At 33.7% G+C, this 25,353-nt stretch overlaps 1 protein-coding gene across 1 annotated transcript in view; it reads left to right on the top strand.

Moving 5' to 3' along the window:
* Nucleotides 1–25,353, top strand: part of LOC149085247 (serine/threonine-protein phosphatase 2B catalytic subunit 2-like) — a 48,231-nt gene that overhangs the window by 12,201 nt on the left and 10,677 nt on the right. Inside the window, exons 5-13 of the mRNA XM_089233141.1 lie at nt 6,550–6,695; nt 6,856–6,995; nt 9,658–9,735; nt 14,184–14,278; nt 15,964–16,089; nt 18,746–18,823; nt 20,332–20,416; nt 24,179–24,276; nt 24,563–24,725. Coding sequence (XP_089089267.1) covers nt 6,550–6,695; nt 6,856–6,995; nt 9,658–9,735; nt 14,184–14,278; nt 15,964–16,089; nt 18,746–18,823; nt 20,332–20,416; nt 24,179–24,276; nt 24,563–24,723 — 1,007 coding nt within the window. The 3' untranslated portion in view covers nt 24,724–24,725. The remainder of the gene's footprint in view (nt 1–6,549; nt 6,696–6,855; nt 6,996–9,657; nt 9,736–14,183; nt 14,279–15,963; nt 16,090–18,745; nt 18,824–20,331; nt 20,417–24,178; nt 24,277–24,562; nt 24,726–25,353) is intronic.

Raw genomic sequence — 25,353 nt, forward strand, 5'->3', positions numbered from 1 at the left:
TTTCAAAAATATAATAATCTAATGTATAAAGTACCTTTGATATACTTTTGTGGAAATCCACAGATATCAATAGTTTTTCTAAAAAGAGAGCTGCATAGGTAGAGATAGACTTGAAAGTCTAGAGAGGGCATGATGATGTCAGTTCTCATATACAGGGTGTTCTGTTAATGGGCCGACAAACTCAGAGGGTTGTTAGTAGACATCAAGAGGAACAAAAATTGCAATGGAACATGGTGTCACAAACCACGCTGAGATGGTGAAAAATCGCTAAAAACACATGCAGGCTCTGAGTCCAGAGGAGATGAAAGGTGGATGTCAGTTGATCACTGAATGCTTTTGTGGGTTTGCTCACCATATCTGATGTAAGCAGCATCGCAAAACGCATGCGCTGTGGTAGGATCGCGTGCTGCGGATGACGTAAATTAGCTCTATTGCAGTAGTAAGCATATGTAGCAGTTAGTTGTCTGTTTCAATGAGTATCGTGATGGCTGACTACACAAACGAGGAATATGCTGATATGCATCTGATTTGCAGTCGAGCAGATGGCAATGGGCACTTAGCACAGCGGATGTACCAACAGCAATATCTGATGAGACATTGTCCGCACCATACTACCTTTGTCGTGATTGATCGACTACTACAGGAGATGGAGACCTTTCATCCAGCATAGTGTGATGCAGGGAGATGTGACTTCCAGCAGCTCTTGTAACAATTAATCAAATAAATCTCTTATTGTAGTTATTATTGTACTTTTTGTCATTCCAGCGTGACGTCAAAACCTGCATTCGTTTTTCACGATTTTCACCACTTAACATGGTTTGTGACACATGCTCCATTGCAATTTTTGTTCCTCTTGATGTCTAGTAACAACCCTTTGAGTTTGTCGGTCCATTAACAGAACACCCTGTATGTACAGTAACGTGATTTCACTGAGGGTTTGGGGCGAAAATGAAAAACATACATTAGATCAGTCATTTCCATCTTTGAGAGGGGAGAATGTCTCGTTCCCTGTTTCGCCACTCATGGAAAGCTGTAATATTCTTAGTAAAAGAGCATTAGGAGCTTTGCCATTTCAAGGAAATTAATCGGGACATCATTAAGTACTTGATGATGATTGATGTTTAGACCTGCAACTGAAAGGAGGATTAAATCAGTTATACTGTATAATACAATCTGTTAAGGTATTAATCCTCGATGTTTTATTTAATTGCATATGAATCTCGAATTTTGCATGTCATAACATTGGAAAGAAATAACTTTTCTAGAAAAATACACCAAATAAATTGGTCATGCCCAAAGCTGATGTAATTGTATTATTACTTGTAGACATACGTATCTGTTGCCCTAAAATTCTGTCTTCCTGGGGGGAAGATTGGCAACGTTCGAGACGTTTTTCATTGCTGAATGTTGCCCTTGCGGGTGATACTGTGGGTGGGAACGAATCAGGTAGGAGTCTCTGTCAGAGTACCGGGATTTACTATTATCTGCTAAGGAGGAGGGTTCAGATGTGGCAGTGATTCCAGTGCTGCCAAAGGTTAGTAGGGGGTATAGGAGTAGGATCCACCAATTCAATATAAGCCTGAAGGACATTTGCTCCTCACTTGGGGTCACGTTTTTGGAGCTTCTCACATTTACTGATAGGTAGCTTCGTTCGGATGGGATCCATCTAAATAAGAGGGGGCTCTGGGAGGTTTACGATAATCTTGGGTCAGGTTTTTTACTCCCAGACCACGTAGTCGGGAATGCGGGTTAGTTGATGATAATCACAACAGTACTGACGGGGAATTACCTACCTCTGACTTGGATGGCTTCTCGATTGACACTAAATCACCAGACAAATTAAAATGTGTGCTAATAAATGCCAGGAGCTTGGGTAATAAGAAAGATTTTTTAGAAACTATGATAGTTGTGGAGGGCCTGGATCTTATAGCCATTACAGAATCTTGGGCAAACGATGGGGATGAATCTTTCTTACACATCTCAGGATACAATACTTCTTTGAGAAATAGATCTGATAGGAAAGGGGGTGGAGTGTTGATATACGTGAAATCCTGTTTGAAGGCTAGAGAGTGTAATGTGCAGAGAAGTGATATTGAATCTGTATGGGTTGAACTTGAGGACAAAAGACGTCATAAACTTATTGTTGGGGTTTGTTACAATCCAACGAATAGGGATCCAAACTCCATCACCAAATTTCATGTGTAAGCGTCAGAGGGTTCTTATACTAGAGGATTTCAATTACCCAGGTATTGATTGGGAGAACCTTTCATCTAGAGATCAGTATGAAAGAGACTTTCTTAAGTTGGTGCTCAAAAATTTTTTGTATCAGCATGTATCAGAAGCCACTAGGGGTACTGCTATTTTGGATTTAGTTCTGAGGATCTTGTTGAACATGTTTCGGTGGGGGAAGAGTTTTCTTCCAGTGATCATTGTATCGTCAGATTTCACTGTAACTTTTCCTCGGGTAAGGTTGATAACAAAAGACTGGTTCCTTGTTTTCAGAGAACTAACTTTGATGTTTTGAGAGGAAGGTTAGCGGAAGTTCTCAAAGACCAGTTGAAATCAGTAGGGGTTGTAAGTCAATGGGAAGAATTTAGTACGAAGCTGTCCTCTGTTTTGCACGACGTCATACCATTTGTTCGTAAAAAGCGTGTTTGTACATCACACCCTCTATGGTTCACGGATAGCGTGCGTAACCTTTATCTTGAAAAGAAAAGAGCATTCAGAGAGTATAAAAGTGGGCAAGGTGACCTATCATTGTTTACTGATAAAAGAAGAGTGTTGAAGAAAGCGATAAGGGATAATAAAAATGAAGTTGAATCTATGTTGGCAGATAACATTGGCTCCGACCCAAAATCATTTTTTCGATACATCAATAATGGATGTAAGGGGACAGTTGGCCCCCTCTCGATAGGAGGCTCTAGGTTAGAGAGAAATGTAGGCATGTGTAGTGCTTTCAATGACTTTTTCGCGTCAGTTTTTAATGGAGATAATGATATTCGATATACGTGTGTTGCATGGGGTAAGAAAACCCTCAACGATATTCAAGTAGAAGACGTGGAGGTCCTAAATCTTCTAAGAAATGTATGTGCAAGCAAAGCACCAGGACCAGATGATATCTGTCCTCAGGGAATGTGCTAATGAATTGTTGGGGCCAGTCGCACAGATATACAGGAGTAGTGTTGCTGAGGGGATCGTCCCAAGGGATTGGACACTTGCTAATGTTGTTCCAATATTTAAGAAGGGTAGTAGAGACGCTGTGTCCAATTATCGTCCAGTGAGTTTGACAAGCTCCCTCTCGAAAATTTTGGAAATTATTATCAAAAGGCAGTTTGTTAAGTGGATAGACGAGAATAATGTATTGTCGGATAATCAGCATGGGTTCAGGAAGGGGAAGTCATGTGTAACTAACCTCCTTTGCTTCTATGATCACATGACTAAGAGTTTGGGTAAGGGCAAAAATGTAGACGTTGTTTACCTTGATTTCCAGAAGGCATTCATTCGGGTCCAACATGGTAAACTCTTGAAGCGTTTACACGAGATTGGAATTGGGCAACTTGCTGAATTGGATAGAATCGTGGTTAAGAGATAGGTCGCAACGAGTTATGGTGAACGGGGAATTCTCTGGTTGGACAGACGTCACAAGTGGAGTTCCTCAAGAAAGTGTCCTTGGCACCATACTTTTTTCACTTTTTATCGATAAACTTGATCAGGGTATCGATGGGATTACTAGCAAATTCGCAGATGATGTGAAGCTAATGGGGGTTATCGGGAATCGAAGCGATTGGGAGTTGCTCCAGACCAGCTTAAACAGGATTGCAACATGGGCAAATGAATGGAGCATGACGTTTAGCGTTGATAAGTGCATGGTTGCTCATTTTGGTTCGAACAACCCACGGTTCTCTTATGAGTTGAATGGTGTCACTATCCCAGATGCAACTAGGGTTACAGATTTGGGAATTCTCTTTGACGAGCGGCTTAGGTTTTTGGAACATTGTTCAGCGGTGGTCAAAGAAGTGAATAGAATGCTTGGTTCTCATTTTCAAAAAGGTCTCTTCGCGTTCTCCTAAAGTCATTCTTCCTCTTTTTCGAGGCTTAGTTCGTGGTGGACTGGAGTATGCTGTAAGGTTTTGGAGACCATACCTACAGAGGGACATGGACTTGGTTGAAGGGGTGCAGAGAAGAGCTACGTGTGTCCTTATTGGCACACAGGGCTTGAGTTATGAAGAGGGACTTCATTTTTTGAATATGTTTGCATTGGATGAACGCAGGTGTCGAGGAGATATGATCGAAGTGTTCAAAGGGGATGGATAGGATGGATCATGAACTTTTAGTACACTGCCAATCGACTGCTTTTACAAGGGGACACCAGTATCGATTGATGAGGGACAATTCTAGGTTATGGTGTCGCAGGGAATTTTTCTCTAATAGGGTTGTTAATAAATGGAACAGCTTACCCCTGGAGGTAGTAAATTGTAATACAATTGACACGTTTAAAAAGAAATACGATAAACGTGTTGGGGTAAATCGAGAAGCTATCCATTCTTAGAATAAGACAACCATAATTATTCTTTATGGGCATTGTATAGTATTTTATCATGTGTATATATTGATTATAATTTTTGTTAATTGCATTTTTAATTGGGTTGCTATATTTTTTTTGGAAATATATGCCATCCATATTTTTATGGGCATCCTTTTCTCAGCCACCTCGTTGGGCATTTTGCCTGTTGTGGTGTTGTATTTGTATTTGTATAAATTAACTATGCTGAAAAATCAGATATATATTTCATTAATATTGTGTGATGATTTTATAACAAGTTCTAAATACTCATATTAAGAACATGGATCACATATTCCAGACTCAGATATGAAATTTAACAAGAGTAGTTGTTTCTTGTAAGCTGTTTGTGTGCATGGATACACAGTGAAAATACTTCTGCATATGTAAAATTACCTAATGCACCACTGGTGTATGCAGTATATTGTCATGGTGCACATATAAAAAACATGCCCTTACATGAAAAATATGAATTCTGCACTTCAGAACCATGCTATCATGTGTCCATTTTGGTCAATTTTCAGTTCTTGTGGTTCGCATTCTCTAGTTTAGGGCTATAGTATTGTATTTTAGCTGAAATAATTTTTAAATGAAATAGCCAAAACCAGACTAGTATATCTCAATATACTTTTTGAGGAATTAAGAAAATAATGAGATAAATTACTGTTTTCTCCTCATACTGTAAAATCATTCAAATGGACATACGATAGTATGGTTCTAAGGTACAGGATTATTATAAGGGAATCTTGCAAGAAAGTGTTGTTTATAGTTATAGAAAAGTGATATATCACCCACCATAGATATGCTTAATTTGATGCATATAAACATTCCCAAAAGTTAGAAAAATTACTTTTCATATATGAATTTTTCAATTTTTCATTAGAATGTTCTATAATAAAATCTAAAAAATTTTGAATTATATAAAGATAACAATTGTCTTTGGCATATAATAAGATGAGATTGTGAATTGACATACTATACATATTATAAATGCCTTGCTATCTATTATACAGACCATTATATTACACCTTTCATAATCTGTTCCACACTATATGAATTTAAAAGAAATAGAAGTACTCAATAATCATAATATTGCTTTATCTCGTATATGCTCGGCCCATGCCATGCAGGACATGACTTTAAGGGTCACATGACCCTTTGAGTCCTCTGATGTCACGTTTAAAATATAATTTGATAATTAATTGATAAATTTATGAATTAGAAATGACTGACACATTAAACTCAAAATCAAGTTCACTGTTAAAGTGAACAAAGTCAATGTTAACGCAGGTGTTATTCACTCTCTTTGTGATTGAGATGGAACAAAGAATATCCTGATCAGGACTTTCAATTTTCTTCTGTGAATGACAATGATTTCTGATGAATACTGCATGAGAGAAATTAATGAAAATTACCTTTAATTTACTGGTTTTTTTTTTTTTTTAAATTGCACCATTTAAAAATAAAATGTAAAATTATGTACCATTGCTTTTCATTTTTACCTGCAACCTAGGTTCTCTCTAATTTTTTTCTCTCTGTGCGGAGGTATCTTTTCTGTGTGTGGCGAGGCAGTTTATATATTGTATACACCAATGGTGAACTTCAAGATTTTATGTGCACTGAAGCACTTCACCATGTGCAGAAGCTTAGAGGGGAGCAGTGCCTGTAACTTTTTACCAAATCTTTTAAGTGGCTGTGCTGTAAAAAATTTTCAAATCATAATAGAGGCCTGTGGGCATTCTCAAAAAAAGTTGGACACTTCTGCTTTAGCTAAAATAATTCCTTTGTGTAAGTACCTCATAAATATCAGACCATTGTTATTCATTAAGTGGTCAAATAACATGGGTGAAATAGTTCACTAGACATAAAAAACCTTTATTTATCAATGTTTAAACATTAGCTGATCTGACTGTTTCATCAATTCATTTATCTGAATGAAACACTAAAAATTTTTGCTAAAAATGAACTTGTACAAATTAAATCTGCAGGTAAAATCAAGTACTCCGAACGAGTTTATGATGCATGTATGGAAGCTTTTGACTGTTTGCCTCTTTCAGCATTGATGAATCAGCAATTCCTCTGTGTTCATGGGGGACTGTCCCCAGAGTTACATAATTTAGATGATATCAGAAAGGTATGTGAAGAAATGGTTTTTTTGTATTTGCATTTGTAATGGGTTTTTTTTTCTTCTGAATTAGTGTTTTTTTCCCCCTACAATTTTTAGGAATTATCCGTTGCTTATTTTATATATTTTTCACATATGAAGTTGCACACATATAATTTCTTTTTTACAGCTTGACAGATTCAAAGAGCCCCCTGCCTTTGGTCCTATGTGTGATCTTCTTTGGTCTGATCCACTTGAAGATTTTGGCAGTGAAAAACATTCTGAGCACTTTAGTCATAATAGTGTACGAGGATGCTCTTATTTTTACAGGTAATTAATAATAAGATATTTCAAATACCTTTTCACATTTAATTGAAGCAGCTTTGTAAATATAAAATTTTTGAAAAAAACCTATACTTGATTGAAAATATCGGACCATTCTCGATTGAAAATATCAAACCATTCTTGACAAAATATAGTCAACAATATCAGCCTATTTTCGACTGGAAATATCGAATCATTCTCAATTGTAAATATCGAATCATTCTCAATTGTAAATATCGAATCATTCTCAATTGTAAATATCGAATCATTCTCAATTGTAAATATCGAATCATTCTCAATTGTAAATATCGAATCATTCTCAATTGTAAATATCGAATCATTCTCAATTGTAAATATCGAATCATTCTCAATTGTAAATATCGAATCATTCTCAATTGTAAATATCGAATCATTCTCAATTGTAAATATCGAATCATTCTCAATTGTAAATATCAAACCATTCTTAAATGAAAATATCAAACTATTCTCAACTGAAAATATCGGACTATTCTGTACTAAAAATATGAGACTGAAAACATCAGCTGATTCTCGATTGAAAATATCAAACTATTCTCAACTGAAAATATCGGACTATTCTGTACTGAAAATATCGGACTATTCTGTACTAAAAATATGAGACTGAAAACATCAGCTGATTCTCGATTGAAAATATCAGACCAATCTTGATGTGAAATATTGAACTATTCTGAATTGAAAATACTGAACTATTCTGAATTGAAAATACTGAACTATTCTGAATTGAAAATACTGAACTATTCTGAATTGAAAATACTGAACTATTCTGAATTGAAAATACTGAACTATTCTGAATTGAGAATACTGAACTATTCTGAATTGTTGAAAATACTGAACTATTCTGAATTGAAAATACTTCTCAATTGAAAATATCAAACATTCTCAATTGAAAATATCAAACATTCTCAATTGAAAATATCATTCTCAAAAATGTATGAAAACCATTTTCAACTGAAAATATGAAACTGAAAATGCTAGATCATTCTTAACTGAATGTTTTTATTTTTTAAGAAATCTGTTTATAATTATAGTTCATTTGTAAATAAATAGATGATATTTATCATAAAATAATTTATGATTGAAAAATTCATGTATCCATGAAAATATCAAACCATTTTTGACTGAAAATATCGAAAATATAATATGTCATGATATATATTTTGAAAATAAATATCAGATATATATTGCAGTATAGGCCTATATCATGTTTTATATATATATATATATATATATAGATATATATCAATTGATATATATCAACAAACCTTGGTCTTCAGTGTTATAATTTGTTTGAATTTACATTCTTCTACTACTGAACTGAACCAAAATACATCATATTAAATTTTTAGTTTTGTATATGCAATTCCTGTTCCTCATAAGTTTGGGCCCTGAGCAAATATGATGTTTTGGGACCCTTATATATATAGCATTCTTTGCATAGGTAGGTGGGGCAGGGTATGTGCGCTGTCCCTAAAATACAAAAGGGCAGCAAATTTTGGGGCCTGGGTAAGCGCTTGCCTATGCAAGGAAAAAGACCCTGATCATATGATTTATGCATAACTGTCAAACTCTGCTATAGCAAGCTTGTCTTACAACAAATCTTTGAATATAACTAACAAAATTTTTAATCCCTTCACATAGGATATTTTCTTATTAGATATGATATAACAAATCAAACTTTCTGTTCATAGCTTTGAAGTTCATTATATAGTCATACCTTGGTTAACGAAGATAATTTATTCCAAAATCAGATTTTTTTTGTGTTAGCCAAAGTTCTATTTTTCATAGGTTTATATGAGTAATCATTCTCTTCATTCTAGGTATGGCCCAAAATTTGCATTTATGCATTTGTCATTGGCTGTATTCATGAACTTGATAAATTCTTTTCCAAATGTAATTAATTACTTTATGGAGTTTATTGATACTGCCACTACCAGACTATATCAGTCATTTTGGCATTCATTTTTAATGTTCTTTAAGCATCTTTGATTTAGGAGTGATAGGACAGGTTTGTGCCATGCCAATAGTTAAATTGGATTTCCATGGTATATTAATAATATTTTAATTTATATTATATGTGATTTATACAGTGAAAATCCTACTTAGCAACACCTTCTGTAATGATAATTGCCTATATAATGATGTTACTCTCTGGTTTGATGCGCTTTTCATAGTGTTAATATACAGGGCAAAAACTCAAGTTTGTTTCACCTCAAATAACTTGTAAACATATATAGAAACATACTTTCAATTAGAAAAAATTAGGCCATACATGTACTGAGACAGAAGACAAAGATCATAAAAAATATATGAATTTTCTAACTTCCAATTGGAAAGTTCTTGCACTGTCTCTCTCAAGCCCCAAAAATAAATCCATGTTTCTAAGTGCAATATTTGCCAAGATATTTGAATTGAAAAATTGTGGAAAATGAGGGAAAGAACAGCATATGAAATTTGAAATATGTTATTTCCTTTCTTCCCTCCCCTCATTTTCAGCATTTTTTAAAATTCAAATATCTCAGCAGATATTGTACTTCAAAACATGGAAATTTTATTCTACTTTTATTCTTTTGTTATAGTTACTCACTTTTTAATTTTTGTCTTTCAAAGTAAAAAATTTGAATTTTTTTAGCTACTCTGCCTGTTGTGAATTTTTACAGCATAACAATTTGCTTTCAATCATAAGAGCACATGAAGCACAAGATAGTGGGTATGTATTTTTTATGTGACTTTTGTTTTAAATCCTTTATCACAATATTGTCTATCATACCTGAATTTTAGAATAAGAAAGCAATGATAATACCTAAGAATACTAAAAAAACAAAAAAGCTTTTACGACATGATGTCGCTCTCCACTTGTTAATACAAGATATACAGAAAATTGGATGTTGTGAAGATATTTATTATTTGAGATGTTGATTTTTTTTAAGGAAGGAAAAACTCATCTCTGCCTCTACAGAGGAGTAGCTTAGTGGCGAGAACACTCGTTCGGCAAACGAGGGACCTGGGTTCAACTCCCAGTAGAGGCAGAGATGAATTTTTCCTTCCTTAAAAGATCAACATCTCAAATAATAAATATCTTCACAACATACTATTTTCTGTATATCTTGCAAAAAAGATTTTGTAAACAAGATATATGTCTGGTTATAGTAATAATCTTGATGAAATAGCTCCCATCCTACCTGGAGCATGCGTAAGACTTTTTGAGGGGCACACTGGTGAGTTAGACAGAGCGAGGGCACAAGGAAGAATCTCTTCCAGAAAAATTTTAGGTTACTAGTTTCCATAATTAAGATTTTTTTGGGGGTGAGATGTTCTGCTGTATCAAATTTCATTTGTGCAGTTGTAATCTAAATGTAGTTATTTTATCGAAGAAATATTCATGTTTGGTTCAGTTCTGTGGTGCAGTCTAACTATCAATCACCCTACATGATCTAACATGTTGGAAACATTTGCCAATTAATCAAACATGACAATAGAAAATACATATCTGTATATATTCAAATAAAATCAAATAAAAATTTTGAATAATTTTGAGAGGTTATATTTTCTTCCTTACGATGAAACTACAAAATAAATATATGCATTTTAAAATAATAGTGGAATGTTGATATACCATGAAAGTTGAGGATTAACTGATATTTTGAAAAATTAATAAAAATCAATTTTTTAAAAAAATGCAAATAAAATCATTTTTTTCTTGAGTTCGTGGTTGCATACGTGGCCGCAGTAAAAAGTGAAAATTTATTCTTTCACCTGAGGCCTGTATCCATTTCGGCACACCTTCCCCCTCGTCATTTTGAATGGAAAAAGAGTATGTTTGCTGCCCTTCCTGGTACAGGAAACTGGGCACTAGATTCTCTTACACTTCACTAGTTGCAGCTCTGGTTGCACAACTCTGAAAATCTTGATGATCCAGAGGTCTCCCAATATTGGAGCCAATATTCAACTCTTGCTTAATCAGGTACAAAGAAAACATTTCTGTTTGAGTACAAACACTTGACTTTTATGTAAAAGAAAAACCATTCTACTTTTTTTACAATGTTTAGTTGCAGGAGATTGTACTTTCTTTCTTCTTCCAATATTTAACAACAAGACATTTCTATCTTCCTTCCAGTACGAACAAATAAACTTTAGATTGGGAAAAAAACAGGAAAAAATTTAATTTCTACCTTTCTTCCGATGGTCAAATGTAGGAGATGGTACTTTCTATCCCTTTTCAGTGATAACAAAAATGCAATCCAATAAGAGCACCAACAACAGATGAAAAACAAATATTCAGTAAAAAAAAATCTCAAAAAGTAATTTTAAACGAATCTGCACTTGTGAACATCAATTCCCAATATAAAATTCCTGGTTTCAATTATCTCGGATTTCATTTTATGCAACACTCAGCTCCTCCTAAAAGGCATTGGCATATGACATCCCAGGTCTTTGTTGATAATTTTTTTATGGTGTAGGTTTGTAATTATGGCCCTGCTTGTGAGTGACCATTGGCTAACTTCATCGCAAATAGGAACTGTCACCAACACATCCCTCAAAGATGGATGATGCCATTCCCACCTTCCCCCTCTAATTTTTACAAACATTTAAGATTCAGTAGTGAGGGAATACTCTGCAAGATTGTACAGCAATATTCATCACATAGCAGTGTTCAGTACACACACAAAAACACTCATAAAACCACAGTATAGTAGAACCTCATTTATACGATTCTTGTGTCCTCTTTGCTCCATTTTTGATGGTTCTAAATGTTTTTAATGATTCTTTTTTCAAGTTAAGATCAGAGGTACATGTGTATATACCTATAAAGATATCGACCCAAATTCATTAATTTTTTTTTTCGTTTTAAATGTTATTTTGACATACAATAAGCATCAATAAAAAAAAAATTATTTTAATGGCTAGTTTTGGCTCGGGCATGAAGAGGTTATATGACTCTTATTTATATAACATTTGGCTTCGCTCACAATTCATTCCTATGCATTTTAATGTTAAAATATTTCATTTATTTGATGCACAACCTCAATTACATGATGCATTTCAACTCGAACCCCAAAATTAGTTTAAATTATCATTTCTGCCAATCAAATTTTAATTCTTTTTTGCAGGTAGCACAAACACGTCAATGAAGTTAATCTCTTGTGAATATTGTTGCCACAAAAGCCATAATTTTTTAGTCATAATTTTTTTGATTGTCAACGGCCACTATACAGGAATGTTCTTAATTTCGGAAAAAGAGAAAATGCCCCCTTCTCTGGAGCATAAAATGAAAGTTTCAATAATAATTCTGGATCTATGAAAAAGTGTAACTCGTAATATCGTTAAATATTCCCATAGGCATAAACATGTATCCGGTCCAAGGCCCCCTCAACATTTGCCACCATCTCTATACTAACCTATGAAAATATTATGTTTCAGCTTTTCAATAATTCTGATCCCTCCCAATATTTCCAATAACTTTACATCTGTGAATATTTCACATTACTTTTAGAGATGGTTGTAAAAAGAGTCTAATAAAAATAAATCTGTAAATAAAAGGTTTTACTTGCAGAGAAAATCTTAGAAATTTGTTTTTTAATTTTTTTTTTTCATTTTTGAAGAAAATATTGTAAGAATGCTCAAGATTGAAGTAAAGGCAAAATCATCTTCATTATGACATTTTGAGAATTTTAATTTCATTATTTTTTCCTAAGTAATTCTCTATATTCAGATTATTATTTTTAAGCATAATCTCTGAATTTGGGGGAGTTGACTAACTTAAAACTAGGTTTTAGTTGTGCGTTTTTCACATTTATGTGACATTTGACTTTGCCTCGAGAAAGTTGTATATACAGGGTTTTCTCTTTCCTCTGTATTTATTTTTTCAAAAAAATTTGTCATAAAAAATCGGCCTGGTAAATGGTGGGACAGAACCTTTTTGTTTAAGTTTTATCATTGACTCCCATCATATTAGTAGGGGTTGAAGTTTTGAAGCTACTTCAGAAAAACAGAAAAAGGGCTTCGCCCTACGAGTGACCATTTTTTATCTTCACTCTGGGGCAAATAGAAAGGCTAGTGGGGCAAAATCCCCACCAGTTAATATGTAAAAAAAAAGATTTGTGATGAAGCCACTTTTTGATTCACAACAGTTGCTAACATTCTTTAGACCAGTGATGGGCAAATATTTTTTAGGAGCCGGCCAAAAAAAAAAATTTTTTAGTGGGCTAATATAATTTATTATAAAACTCAATAAGGACTCAAAATAAACTATACTATGGATCTATATACTGTGGATCACGTTATTATTATTAGTATTTTAAAATCTGCTGCTGGCTGGATAAAACAAAACCTCTAAGCAAGCCGTAGTTCCCCATCACTACTTTAGACCATAAACTGTTTTTTTGTCTTTTTGTTAGATACTGAAGAAAAAACTTGATACAGTTCCTAAATGCCTCTAGCTGTTGTTTTTCTTCATATTTTGGGTTTATTTACATTGCTATTATTATTTATACTATAAACTGCTTTCTTTGCACCATAAACAGATTAGGCAGTAACATCCAGTGTCTTTTATGTTGCTTTAAACATGTTTTACTAAATGTTGGCGATTGCACCAAAAGCCTTATACAATAACATGGCTATAACATAGCTGCCAAGCCTCCCGAATTTTATCTTCATCTCTCAACCTCCCAAAAAGTTCTTAAATCTCTTGAATTTTTAGGAAAATCACAAAAAATCCCTAATTGTCCCCAAATATTCTCACAGAATGTTTGTTCACATCGTTTCTGATTGAACACAACATATATATGTATTTTTTGTAGATCACCATTGAAGTTTTGGCCTCCAATTTCACTTGTTTTTCGCATAGGGATTTTATTCCCAAGGGTTTAACTTCCATGTGTGTAAAATCCCTATTTTATTTGACTTCAATTTTTGAGTAGGGATTTTGTTTTCTACACTTTAACTTTTATGTGTGTAAAATCCCTATTTTATTTGGAAAAATCTCTTTTGTGTTAGGGAGTGTAGTTTTACTATAAAATATGGGGCCGCGCGAAAATCTCCCTAATTTTCATTTTCAAAAGTTGGCAGCTATGATATAAGTTTTTATGTCTAGTAAATAGTTGTCACATAATTAAAAAAACTGACTAATCCAAATTATTTCATTAAATGCTTTTTTAGTTATCGCATGTATCGGAAAAGTCAAGCAACAGGTTTTCCTGCTCTTATCACGATATTTTCTGCTCCAAATTATCTTGATGTGTATAACAATAAAGGTGAGCTATTCATTGAAAGTATCATTTCCTTAGAAACTGACTCTTCATATTTTTTGTCATATATTTTATATTATCTTCATATATTTTATGCTGATTATAAGATCGAAAACATTTAACCAACTTGTATTTTTTTTTTTTGTATTGAAATCTATTAAAAAGCGGTTCCATGAAAATGTCATTTGTAATTGAAATGGACTACTAAATTTATAATAAAAGTTTGAAAAAAAAATTAAGCTTTTTTTTTTTTTTTCTTCAGATTTTTGGCATGTGATGAAACTTCTATTGGTGTACCCATCTTTACTCATGACTAGTTTTTTAATAGTCCATTTTTGAGAATCTAGGGCTCCAACTGTGTGTTTCTCTATAGATATGTTGGAAAAGCTCAGCTCACATACACAAAAAAATATAAATAAATCGCACAATAACGAGTGAGCTTGAGAACTTTGTTGACAGTATCAACAGAATAAGAATTATGCAATTAGCTTAGCCTAATGCAGGGTTCTTCAATGCATGACCTGCCAGCTAATGGTGGCTTACCGAGCTCTTTCATAACGTAAGTTTAGCATAGCCTAATGGCCCACAGGCTTTATCGAAATTCCCAATGTGAGCCTTTGGCCAGAGTTTGAAAACTCCTTTGAGGGGACTGAACAATGAGGGTATGTGAACAATTGTGGGAACAAGTGGGTATGTGAACAATTGTGGGAACAAGTGGGTATGTGAACAATTAAAAAAGGGTTTAAACTCCTTCAACTTCTGTGTGTTCCGCTCCTGAAACAACTTCATTTTCCAAACTGGAGGAATAGTTCAACTTTTTATTCATAAAATATTTGTGCATAAACAGGACCACAACTAGATGCTTGATCAGCTGGGGCAATAATGAAGGAGAGGTTAAAGGGTGAGATTTGTGTCCTCTCTGGTACCTAGTTGTGACCCTGTGCATAAAAACCAAGCAAGCAACTAAATGTGCTCATTGTATGCATTCACAAGCTAAACTTGGTCTCATGTTTTACAATTATGTACATTTTTTATATCCATGTATGATGAGAATTTGTGAAGTGTGTGTTATTGTATATACAGTGGAGTCTTGATAATCTGAGTCTAAAAAAATTGAGGTTTGGGGTTATCTGAGGTGCTTGAATTTTTCATTTTGTCTCATTTTTCCCATGAGTGCAAGTAATTTCAGTTTGAGGTGGTGTCTTGATCCATAGACTAGGGTTTCCAGTGGATCCCAAGGCCAGAATTTTACACACATTCCTCAATATTAAATTTATATTGTAAAAAACATTTATATACTTATGGAGAGTCCATGGGCCTTGGCAGTAGCTTTGTAATAAATGAAGCTATTGAATTAAAGGCAGAAAAATTTGGGAGTTGGTATAATTCCATCCCTCCCCTTCCTCAACCTAAAATTTGTTTTCTGTTACTCTTTGGATAACCCAAGTTTCTAGTAATCTGAGGTGGTCTTGGTCCCATTCTCCTTAGATTAATCAAGACTCCTACTGTACAGTAATTATAAATTTGATAAGTTCCGGCATGAATGAACTGACTGATTTACTAAATTTTTGTTTGGCTAAACAAAATTTCAGAGCAGAGACATTTTATTTAATTAACTGTTTTTCAGCCTCATATTGTTCTTATTTTTCATTTAGTCTTCAATTTTGATGATATTTTCATACTTTTCACAGCTGCTGTTCTGAAATATGAAAATAATGTGATGAATATTCGACAATTCAATTGTTCACCACATCCTTACTGGCTTCCAAATTTCATGGATGTCTTCACATGGTCTTTACCATTTGTTGGTGAAAAAGGTATTTTTATCCAATTATAAGTTAAACTGAGCTATACAAAGAAAGGTTAGAATTTGACTGAATTTCATTTAATTACAATGATTGATTGATTTAAGTTTGAAAGAGTAAATAATCCTTTGCCTGATATAATCACAAAAGGAGAATAACCAAACAGGCAAATACACGGAAAAATATGAAATTCCCAATGCGTTTCAACACACTAGGGGTGCCATCTTCAGAGGATGAATATAACCACTGTCATGCTGACCAAGGATCCCACTTGGGTTGGTTTGTTACCAAATCGTAACTCCCAGTTGCTCAGTGGAAAGAAAGTATCTTCAAGTCTGACCATGATGATCATCAGCCATTTTGACCATGACATTTGACTTCAACAGATGTGTGTTCATATTTTTTGTCTTTCCTTCACTACCAGCAACCCTACACTCGCACGGCTACTAGAAAGAAGCTATTAATACAGAGAGCTCGCATATAAAGGTTTCTTTTCTCTTGTACTTGATTTTTCTTTGGCAAGTTACCTTATATCCTCTTCCCTCCAGTCATTTTTAGTAGTTTTAAACGGTTTTTAATGTTCGTTTTTTTTTTCAAGACCTCAAGCACATATATGTTACCTAACTCAAATGGTCCTATTAAAGATATCAACCCAAAATTAATTAGTTAATTAATTTTTTTCTTTTTAAAGGGCATTTTGACACACAAACCAATCAAAAAAAAATTTAATAGTTTTGGTTCAGGTAGGAAAAGGATATGTATATGAGATAAAAGAGCAACCTTCTCTATCATTCTCATAGATTCATGTCTATCCTCGTATCATCAGCTACTTTCCTCATGGGATGAAATACTGTCATCAAAATATTGATATTGGTGATGTCACCAAGTTTGCCGTCAACTTGACATGATTTATGTTGGGGGCAGAGCGTGCCGACTGAGCTGAAGAAAGAAAAACAATGATCGGAAGTTCATTTTGAACTCTAACTTTTATTCTATAAAAGTTGCAAAAAAAAAGATAACTTACGTTCATCAGAAAATACGGCCGGCAATCAAAAGGGTGAGACAAATCGAATCCCAACATACACACATGCAAAAAAAACAGACATCTCACATATAGAGAAAAAAACCAGTCTATATATCCCGAGGGTGAGAGCACGCCGCCGCCGATTTGCATATAAACGTCGGAACAACCGGTTCCTGTACGTGCATGGAGGGGGAAAACAATCCAACAATTTACAGGAAAATGCATATTTCGACAATAATTATTGGTTGTACATAGAATAAAGTTTATTTACATTATTTACAAGTGCAAAATGATATAATTAATGATAATTAGACTAAATTTCTTAACGATCGCAACATTCATATCTTTTTTTTTGCATTATTTTGTTTCAAATTCAATCATTTCTTCAAAATTCTGTGACACACTTTTTTTTATGGAACCCTTATTATGTTCTACACACCCAGAGGCAGATTTAATGACGGGTGCCCCGGCTTCTAAAAAGCGCAGAAAAACCAAAGTTCCACACTTTTTTTTAATTTAAGGGGCCAAATATTTTCTTTTGCGCCCGGGGCCTCGACTGACTTTAATTCGCCACTCTGTCTACTCTTTATATCTATAACAGGATGAATAAGATTTGTTCAAGCAACAGAAATTCCTGTGGCCTAGGATTTTAGTATGCATGTGTATATTTTGGAAAAAGTTGAAGAATTTATTTTTGTCATTTCAGTAATGCATACTGTAGTAGTAACAGATACTTCAGAATAAATTTTAATGGACTTTAATTTCTGAAGAAAATTTTTTAAGAATTATCCATTCTAACCATTTTTGGCAAAAGTTTCAGCTTTTTTGAGGAAAAATTACTTCTTGTATTGCAGATATAGTCTGGTTTAAGTCCTGCTCTATTTTCAAAATTTCTGCTCCAAAAATGAAAGTTTGCTGCTTCAAAATAGATGAGTAGCACTTGCATCCCTGGTACAATAACTGCAGGATTTTTTTTTAATTACAATATAACTAATTAAACTTTGATGAATTATTGATATCCAAAGCAATGAAATTATGACATCAAACCACCAGAGTGTTTCATAAGAGCTCTTATTAAAATTATTAAAATCTACTAATGTACTTATAACATCTTTAGTTCAAGGTCTTCAGTTTTGTAATGAAGTGAAAGCACAAAAAAACCTTCAGTTATAATTGATGATCTTGAATATTTTCCCCTCTTTTCAAAAGTTATAATTTTGATGAATAAAATTGAATATATATTCTAAAATTGAGTTAATTTCTCACATTTTTACTAAATAAAATTTTGAGCTGTTTCAGTTCTAACCTCTCTTTTTTTTATCATTTATTTCATTAATGTTTTAAAATATGCAATAGAAGTGAATGAGCCAAATAAACATGATTATAATAATTTTTACAGTGCACTTATTTCAAGTCTATAAGAGCATTTCAGAATCTATATTCTATAAATTTTCAACCCATTTTAGACAAGATTATTTAAATAATTATTTATGCTTAAAATATGTTATATAATTATAGACTTGCATCATTTAATGAGTCACTTATTTTGGTATGTTATTTGATTTTATATTAATTGTTTTAATAACTCTAATTTTTTTAAATACATTTACTGTATTACCTGAAGAAAACATGGATTTATTTCAGTGACAGAAATGCTTCTAAATGTACTCAACATATGTTCTGATGACGAGTTGATGTCTGAGGGTGATGATACATTTGAAGGTTTGTAACTTGTTATACCATTCATTTTTATTTATATTAATGAACTTTGTTTTTAGTTGAACATGTCATTTTTTATATTATGAATTTCAAAACATTTGTCTGATAAGTTTTTTTGGGGAAAAAAATTTGGAATATTTTGTAAATGTTTTGCCAAAAAATATTTTCAAGTGATGTGAGGAAAAAAAAATCTTGCAAGAGGTTAATTTTCCATTAAACACCCAAAGTTAATAAAACAAGATAAAAAATAAGGTTTACAAGTTTTTTTTCTGAACAAATACCATTAGATTTATACTACTTGGGGGGGGGGGGGAGGAAGCAATACAACAAGCTATACTTATAACATGGGATCTTATGGGATGGCTTAGCCAGAGGGTGATAAGAAAAAAAATTCTGAAAAGGGGGAGTTGGCGGTTTAGACCAACAAGTTATCCAATGCAGAGACATCAGTTATGACCAACAAAAGATAGGGCTAGACTGGTGTCATAGGACATTTTTCTCAAACAGGTTGATAAGTGATTAGAATCCTTTGCCATCTGGAGTGATTGATTTTCAATCTATAAATACATTGAAAAAGTATTGTCAAACCAGGCACATGAGAGATGATTTAAATCATGCATAATCGTAACATAATGAGGGGGGGAAAAAAGAAGGGAACTTAGGGAAATTTTTCTTATGGAAGTCTGTAAATTTTGCAGAGGGAGGAAACAGCCTCTTTTTATACAGCCACTTAGTTGGGCTAATGGCCTGTTTTAACTGTTAATTATTGCATTGTATTTATGTTCATTGACTTTTTAGGTTAAGTCTGAAGAAAATAAATTTTTAAATATTTTGAAAAGTATATTGATATTAAATTGAATTTATGAGTATATTTTATTGAATATGCTTCAATTATCTGGAACCCATTTCACGCTTGCCATATTATGGGTCTTGAAATTATTCAAAACAATTTTCTAAGGTATTTATATTTCAAAAAATATGGTCCTTATAACAATATTCTATCTGCCACTCATCTACGAAACAGTTTCAATGTCAATAGCTTACAAAAACGCAGAGATTACTTGCTCGTTATTTTTTTCAAGAAACTGTTGACTAACCAAATTGATTGTATACCCATTCTTAACGAAATCTGTTTCAATATTAAGTGTCACAATACAAGATCTAATTGTTTATTTGCCATAAAATCATATAATACTAATATTGGTAATTACTGTGCTGTAAACAGATTTTCCGAATTTTATAATGCGCTTCCTCAACATCTGGATATTTTTCATTCGTCTGTTACCGACTTTAGACGATTTTTGCTGTGATTGCGTTGTATATATATCTTTGTATAGAATTTTTGTATTTTGCGTAATTTTTTGTTACTTTTTATTTGTCTTTTGTGTACTTTATCATGTCGTTTTTTCTATTCTGTGCAAATTTTTATTTTTACTGCAAGCTGTAATTGGATTTAAACCTGTAGCTTTGTATTATTATAAATAAATAAATAAAAATAAATAAATTTTTAGGTGGTGCTGGGAGTGCAAGAAAAGAAGTTATCCGTAATAAGATACGTGCAATTGGCAAGATGGCCAGAGTTTTCTCTGTGTTAAGGTGAGCAAAGTACTTGCAGCAAAGTAATACCTGTCTTCAGTCAGTTAATCAATTCAGTTCATTGATCATCCTTTCCCTCTTTAAGTAAAGCAGTATTTTCTTTCGGTGAAAATAAGGTAACAGGTGTTTGTTTTATAATAAAATAAAACAAACAATTATTAACCCAAATATTACAAATTCTACAAATTAAATAACTAACAACAATGTTTTTTCCCTAAAGAGATTTGCTTGATCTATCCAGAGAAATTTGTTTTAGTAAATCATCCATGCTGTAGTCAGATGTGTTATCCATTGCGCCACTGGCCCACATTCCATTATCTCTATTGTAAACCTTTATACCAGAGATTAACTGAGATTCACACCAAGATCAGCATATCAGAAAACTCTTACACTAATTACTCAACTGCCTCTGCAGACCTCTACTGGAATAATCATATTAACTACATCATCCATAAATGTCTTCAAAAACTATTCTTCCACAACCCTAAATATTCTATTTGTAATATTCACTTCCTCTGTTACCAAACTTATCTTTCCTGTATTCTGTTACGCATCAGGAATTTGGAATCCTCCCACTTCCTGTAACATCAACAAAAGCTAGAATAAATTCAAAATAAATCCACCCACTTTATCCATGATTATTGGCCTTCCTTGTTTCTGAATTTGAATATCAAAGTAATTTTTAAGATCTTGCTACTCATTGACTCACTTCAAATACAAATACCACAACAGGCAAAATGTGCCTATAAAGATATGGATGTCAAATATACAGGGTGGGCAAAAAGTCCATAGAAACTTTAAAAATGCATAAAAACCGGAAAGGTAACCAAAATAAATGGTTTACAGGGTTAGCATCACTAGGTCACAGGAACTTTTTAAGCCGGGGGGGGGGGGGAGGGAAATAACTCAAAAAACAGCTGATAGGTAGCACTGATGTTCATAAGTCAAAGAAAATTGTATCGATCCAGTCCATCCAATCTGTCAGAACTGAAAGATGCGATCCGCCAAGAGATGTCATGTATACATCTGGACCTGTGTGTGTGTGCTGCACTCTGCCGTTGCTGGATTTGTGACTCGCGTGCAATATGTTAGCCTCTGTGGTGGTGGCCATGTGGAACACACACTGCTGTAATAAACGATTTGGAGGCATTCTGTTTGTTATTTGCGTATCTTTTCTTTGACTTGTGTACGTCAGCGCCACCTATCGGCCGTTTTTTTGTAGTTAATTTTTTTCCTGTCTTAAAAAAAATTTGTGTGACCTAGCGATGCTAACCCTGCAAACCGTTTTTTATTTCGGTTATTTTTCAGATTTTTATACATTTTTAAAGTTTCTACAAACTTTTTGCCCACCCTGTATCTATAACCAAAAAAATGAGAGCAATTATCATGAAAAATTAATAATTGTGATAAAATATAACCCACTGCCAATGAGAAAAATTATGATTGTCTTATCTAAGTATTGATAGTTTCTTGTTTCATCCCATTATAAACATATTTCTTTTTGGACACATCAATTTGTGTAGAATTCACAACACCCAAGGATAAGAAGCTATTTATTCCATTTATTCACAACCTGATAGAGAAAAATTCCCTGCAATACCACAATCTGGAACTGTCCCTTATCATACAATACTGGTGTTCCCTTGTTGAAGCAGTCAACTAACAGTGTATTAATAACTCGTGGTCATGGGCATAGATAAAACCATCCCCAGCATCAAAGGTGGAGTCGACTGAGCTAATGTATATGTGTATACATGAATTAACATCATTATCATCATGCCACCCAGGAATAATGGCCGTGCCCACAGTCTTTCAAGTCTATCTCTGCCTATGCATGTGATCCATCCTATCCCTTCCGTTGAAAATTTAGAAACCTCAATCACATCCCCCCGAGATAATTGTTCTTCCAATGTAAACATATTCAAAAAATCAAGTCTCTCTTTATACCTCAACCCCCCTGTACCAACAAAAGTGTGCATGGCTCTTTTCTGCACCTTCTCAACCAAGTCTATGTCCCTCTGTAGATATTTTCTTCAAAATCTTATGACATACACCAATCCAGGACGAACTAAGCCTCAGAAAAGTTGAAGAATCACTTTAAGGGAACAGGAAGAGACCTTTTTAAAAAGTAGCTGATCACACTATTTTCTTTTTTGACCACTACGGAACAGTGTTCATGAAACCTGAGTCACTCATCAATGAGAATGTCTAAATTAGTGATCTTAGTTGCATTGAGAAAACCTGAAAAGGATAAATCTATAAGCAATAAAAAAGACAGCATCAACTACTTTGCTCAGACTATCTATTTAAAAAAACTACAATGGTAGTATAGTGACGGACTCGCGATGCGAGGATCCGCGTTCGAACCCCACAGTGGTGGTCGGCTGAAGTTGGTTTTCTGTGGTTCCCAACTTCAAGGCGCAAATGCGAGCCGATCTCCCCGTTAAAAAGTCTCGCCACAGAGAGCAACAGTCCTACAACGATAAATCATTCAATCATAACACTTCACTCATAGTTAGAAAAACTAGTGGCAGATGGCAGCACTACACATAACAAGCATTACAGAGAAACAACAAAACTTCACGTCAGGTTTCACTACACGTACACGCACATTCCCACATGTACCGATTCGTTGGGGGGTTCCGCGGGGGGGGGGTGTAGTAGTAGTAGGTAGGGCCTTCAAAAAATGGCTCGGGGATCCATGATGTTTTTAAGTCAGCCACCTCGTTGGGCAATTTGCCTGTTATGGCGTTGTATTTGTATTTGTATTTGAAAGAAGGGGAAAAAGAGATTATTTTTATGCAGAGTTATTCAACATATGAATTCTTACAAGATAAAGAGCAAGGAAAACCCTCTGCCACATGTGCATGTAGTTTGCTGGAAATTAATCAGCGATCAGGCCAACATAAAAGCAAGTTGAAGCTGCAAATTTTGACCCAGTTTTTCTGGTGAATCAAAGAAAAGAGTTTGTCATGTTTAAAAGATGGACAGTAAGCTACTCATTTTTACAATCACATTGAAATATTGGAAGAAGCCAATGAATGTAAGACTTAGTCGCCAAAAAAGAAAAAAATCAGGATTGTAGAAACAACACTGTTGTTTCTACAATCCTGACTTCCTACAATTCTTCACCCCCCGGGGGGGAGGGGGCATTCCTTGCTTTGGTGAGAAATGTAATTTATGTACAAGCTGTTCTTAAAGTGTTCACACAAAAGAACAGGGATGAAAATAGCCTACATGACAAATATTTACTATGGGCAGGCCCGCCATTTGGGGGGGGGGGACACCCATCCTGGCTTTAGAAATGGTATATATACATACATTGAGTACATGTTCTTGCCCCCCCCCCCTTCTGGAACAAGTTGAAATGATGGTCCTGACTATGAGTAACGATTGCATTCCCCTTAGATTGAAGTTTTAGAAGTATTTGTCTAGTACTAGGATAAAAAGTGAAGCTTGTGAGAAAATTGAAAATCTTTAGTGAACTTTAAAGATGGCTGTACAAAGGTTTGATATGAATAAAAATAAAGCTATAAATAAAATTTATTGCTGTTAAAAAAATCTTCAGAAATAGGTTTAAAATTATGCTTGTTTCTGTCATAAAGCTTTTTGTTTATACAACTTTCAATGTATCCACATGTTGCTATATTTTTGAGTGGACAGTTATACACTTAACTAATCATAAATTCTTATTGTCATTAATATGGAATGCAAGAAATATATTGTAGTGTTCGATTTCGGTAATTTTTGAAATTTTTTCAGAGAAGAGAGTGAAAGTGTGTTGCTGCTCAAAGGGCTTACACCAACTGGAGCTTTGCCTCAAGGAACACTCTCTGGTGGCAGTTCTTCAATTAAAAATGGTTTGTGATACATTTTGTTTTTTCATTATGCTGATTCTTTAAAGCTCTTAAATTACTTCTCATGTAATCAGCTCTGCAAGTTACCCTTGTTGGAATGGAAAATAATTATGAAATGACCCATAACACTTGAGTTTAAAAAAATTAATGACAACTGTCTAAAATATATTTTTGCTGTTTGGACAAATCAGGAAATCCATCAAGAGAGTTAAAGATTAAATTTTTTTAACCTATTAGATTTTTCTCCAAATTGTAAATGAATGAAATATTTCTATCTTTCTGTATGAAGCACTGGCTGGATTTTCCCCCACACATAAGATCAACAGTTTTGAAGAAGCCAAAGGTTTAGATAAGATCAATGAGCGAATGCCACCAAGAAGAGAATCTTTTGCTGACACTTCGAGCCTTATTTCCAAGCAACAGCATGCTGCAGCATGTAATAAATCCTGAGGGTAATGACAAATATTCAATCTATGAAGCACGTAGATTATTGTTGTTTAAAATGACGTTTGTTTTATAATAAAATTTAGGTACTATTAATTTACTTTTTTTTATAATTACTATATCAATTCTTTCTTATTTATTTGTCTTTCCGATGCTACTCTTGCGGGAAAACATTTCCATTCTAAGAACATAATGTCAAAAGCTTTCAAGATCAAGCAGGCCTCAAAGTGCATATAATTTTAAAAAATCATTTCTCGGATGAAACAAGATAAATGTGGGGTGGCGTAAGTGATGTATGTGTGTGTTACTATTGTATATGCTCACACAAAAGCCTGGAAACTGGTAAATCCTGAAATTCATCAAAGTAGTAAAATCCCAAAATAGAAACATTATTAATAATTAACACATTATTTAACATAGGCTCTATTATTTAATGTATAATCAACTATTGATTTTAATTAATGGAAAACTAATTAATGATGTTAAATGGTTATAAATATTTAGTACTAGATATGATACCTGATGCTATATACCCAGGTTTACTCTATATACTGGGGGGATTGAAAAGTGACAAACTATTGTAAGGGAATAAATCAATAAGAAACACATTTTTTGGGGACCATGGTAACCAAAGTA

This window comes from Pholcus phalangioides, unplaced genomic scaffold, assembly GCF_987345545.1.
Source record: "Pholcus phalangioides strain wild (caught in Gottingen) unplaced genomic scaffold, Ppha-v1.0 ptg000007l_1, whole genome shotgun sequence".
Classification (NCBI taxonomy): domain Eukaryota; kingdom Metazoa; phylum Arthropoda; class Arachnida; order Araneae; family Pholcidae; genus Pholcus; species Pholcus phalangioides.